General features: G+C 35.3%; 1 protein-coding gene across 1 annotated transcript in view; it reads left to right on the forward strand.

The window, feature by feature from the left end:
• The window catches only part of LOC107673027 (neurobeachin-like protein 2), a 76,095-nt gene extending 72,924 nt beyond the window's left edge, over positions 1-3,171 (forward strand). The window contains exons 56-57 of the mRNA XM_016466448.1: positions 1,022-1,157; positions 2,115-3,171. Coding sequence (XP_016321934.1) covers positions 1,022-1,157; positions 2,115-2,222 — 244 coding nt within the window. The 3' untranslated portion in view covers positions 2,223-3,171. The remainder of the gene's footprint in view (positions 1-1,021; positions 1,158-2,114) is intronic.
• Positions 3,172-3,177: the final 6 nt, after the last annotated feature.

Consider the following 3,177-nt stretch of genomic DNA (forward strand, 5'->3'; position numbering starts at 1 on the left):
TTCGGGCTTGAACTGATGGTAAAACTAATGACATTATTTACTGTCTTTACATTTATTTTGAAAGATGAAGCTCGTGATTATGGTAAGGGGCGTTACATTTCCGACGAGTGCTTGCGGTGTTCGGCCAATCACAATGCACTGGGTCAGCTGGCCAATCAGAGCAGACTGCGCTTGTCGGAAGGAGGGACTTTGTAGAAAAAGAAGCGTTTGAGAGAGGCGGGTCATATAGGACCTACAATAATGTACAGTATTTGAAAAATAATGTGTTTTTTGAACATTAAAGCATGTCAACATATTCTGTTACACCAAATACACAAAATAATGATCTTTAAAAAAGCACCATATGACCCCTTTAAAAGTTCGTGGCAAGTATTTTCTACTTTTTACATTTTGATGTATTTTTGGAAAGAAATTAGTACTTTTATTTAGCATGGACACATTGATTTGACCAAAATTACAGTAAAGACTTACAAATAAATGCTGTTGATTTGAATGTTATATTCATCAAAAAAATCCTGAAAAAATTTATTACCGTTTCCACAAGATATTAAGCAGCACAACTGTTTTCAACATTGATAATAATAAGAAATGTTTATTTAGCAGCCTATCAGAATGATTTCTGAAGGATCATGTGACACTGAAGACTGGAGTAATGATGCTGAAAATTCAGCTTCGCCGTCACAGGAATAAATGACATTTGAATAGAAAATAGAAAACATTGCAATAATATTTTTTAAATATTACTGTTTTTACTGTATTTTTGATCAGACAGATGCAGCCTTGGTGAGCATAAGAGACTTCTTAAAAAAAAATAAAAAAATAGTGTAGGCGTACAGTTGCTCAGTTTAGCATGACCTGTTTGATTATATTCTTTCATTTTACTTCATTTAATTTTTTTCTCCATTGTAGTAAATGCATTCTTAATAAATCCTCTGTGTCATCACAGTAAATCTTCAGCAGCTGGGTCCATGTTTGCTTTTCATTCCCAAGTCTCTTTTTCTATGTCTTCGCGTGTGTGTAGCTTGAGTCTGGCTGTGGCGCCCTTGGCCCTGAAGGTCCCTGTTCGCTGTGTGTCTGTCACGAAAGAGAGCAGTCATATTCTAGTGGGCCTGGAGGATGGCAAACTCATTGTGGTGGGAGCAGGAAAACCGGAGGAGGTGAGGTTGAGGGGTTTGCCAGTAGGTCTTAAATAATTAAATAAATCTGATTTGTATGCTGAACTGTTAGTACATCATAATGCTGATAGGCACAATTTACACCACTAAAAAGTATTCATTTTTAAAACAATTTACTGCTACATTATAAGTGTCACAATTAGAAAACTATTGCTTAAGTAGTAAATATTGAGGAAACATTACAAAAATGAAATATTTTCTATTTACACTCAGATGTACATAACAATACTTAAGAAAAACTTTGTCACTACTTCTGTCACATCACGTTTTTAAAAGAATGACCGATGGAACTGTCACTTCTGTGAGGTTATAGTGTTATTAGTTCATCATAATGTTAATAGGCACATTTATATGCAACTGCGTGTTATAATGGTAGAATTACCATTTTATATCTCACAATTCTGACTTTGTAACACACAATTGCGAGTTTGTATCATACAATACTGAGAAAAATAGTCAGAATTGTGAGATAAAAAGTCTTTTTATCTCACTTTTTTTATTTTTTATTCAGTGGCAGAAACAAGCTTCCATAGTAAATATTATAGAAACTGTAAAAAAAACAAAAACTTAATTCATTTTTTTATATAATTTTATATATAAAATTATACTATTATTATTATTCAAAATATACTATTATTCCTAAAATATACTATTATGTTAGTTCATCATCTATGTAATGCTAAAATGTTTTTAAAATGTGCATGAAGCAATTAATATTAACCAAGATTAATAAATGCTGAAAATGATTAAGAAGTTATTGCCTGTTGTTAACTATTGGGACAAGTACTGTATCATGTTACAAAAAAAAATAAAAATGACCTTCCCTTTGTTGAAGATGTTAATTTTGTATAACTTATGTGTTGAATTTTTCACTTGAGTCAACAAATTCTTTTCTCAAGGCCTAAAAAATTCAATATTTAAACCTCTGTCTTAACTCAGGTGCGGTCTGGGCAGTTTTCCCGTCGACTGTGGGGCTCCACACGCAGAATCTCCCAGGTGTCCTCAGGAGAAACCGAATACAACCCCGTCGAGCCTTCTGCTAAATGAGCCTCACAAGCCTTCAGCAAAACCTTTGCATCCACAAGAAACGATAGCGTCAGCTCTCCTGCACCGCTCGGCCGCTTTCCTTCCCTTCTAAAACAGAGAGCTTGGGAACAAGAGAGCATAAAGGGAACACAAGTGGTGAACATCCAAACGTGCACTTTTTTACAAAAAGGGAAAACGAGCATTCTTCTCGAAAATGCAATTTGTTTTATACCGCTTTTAACAAACAAACATTCCAAAGATTTTTGATCAGGCGAATCAGGCAGTCGCCTGCAAACTTTTTAAGTGTTGATGGCTAAGACTGAACTTTTTAAAAGCAGTATGTTCTGTCCTGTGAATCACAGACTGGCTGGAGCCCGAGGCACTGAAGCTCAGCATGATGGACTTAGTCTCTGTCACTAAGTGACAAACCGTCATCACCTGAGCCGTTTTATAGTCTAGTAGATCTTCCTATGCTGATTTTTGCTTTTGTTCTGCTGATCGCGCTCAGCACAGCAACACTGGTACTCCATCTGACACTTGAAAACCTTCTTATATTCTTATATTGAGCAATGTCGTCTATGAAGCCAGATTTTTCCATGGGACAGGCACCAACAGAGACATTTCAGCTCTGTGTGTATGTATGTGGGTGTGGGTGTTTGTATCGCTTCGCACGGTTACTTGCAGACGCTTTGTATAACGCAATAATTAATGTGACGCCTAAATTAGAACACGATTTTTTTTATACTTGTTTAATGATGTGAAGCGCTTTGAACCCTACTAAGTCTTGAGACTTTATTCAGTACCTCTGGTGCCTTAAAACAGGTAAACAATATAAATGTCCATAATTATGATGGATTATTACATGAAATATATTAAAGGGATAGTTCACCTGAAAATGATCATTTTGTCATCGACTCACTGTCATGGTGTTCCAAACCTGTATGACTGACTTTTTCCTGAAAAAAAAAGAAGAAAA

Source organism: Sinocyclocheilus anshuiensis, unplaced genomic scaffold (assembly GCF_001515605.1).
Source record: "Sinocyclocheilus anshuiensis isolate Anshui unplaced genomic scaffold, SAMN03320099.WGS_v1.1 scaffold248, whole genome shotgun sequence".
Lineage (NCBI taxonomy): Eukaryota > Metazoa > Chordata > Actinopteri > Cypriniformes > Cyprinidae > Sinocyclocheilus > Sinocyclocheilus anshuiensis.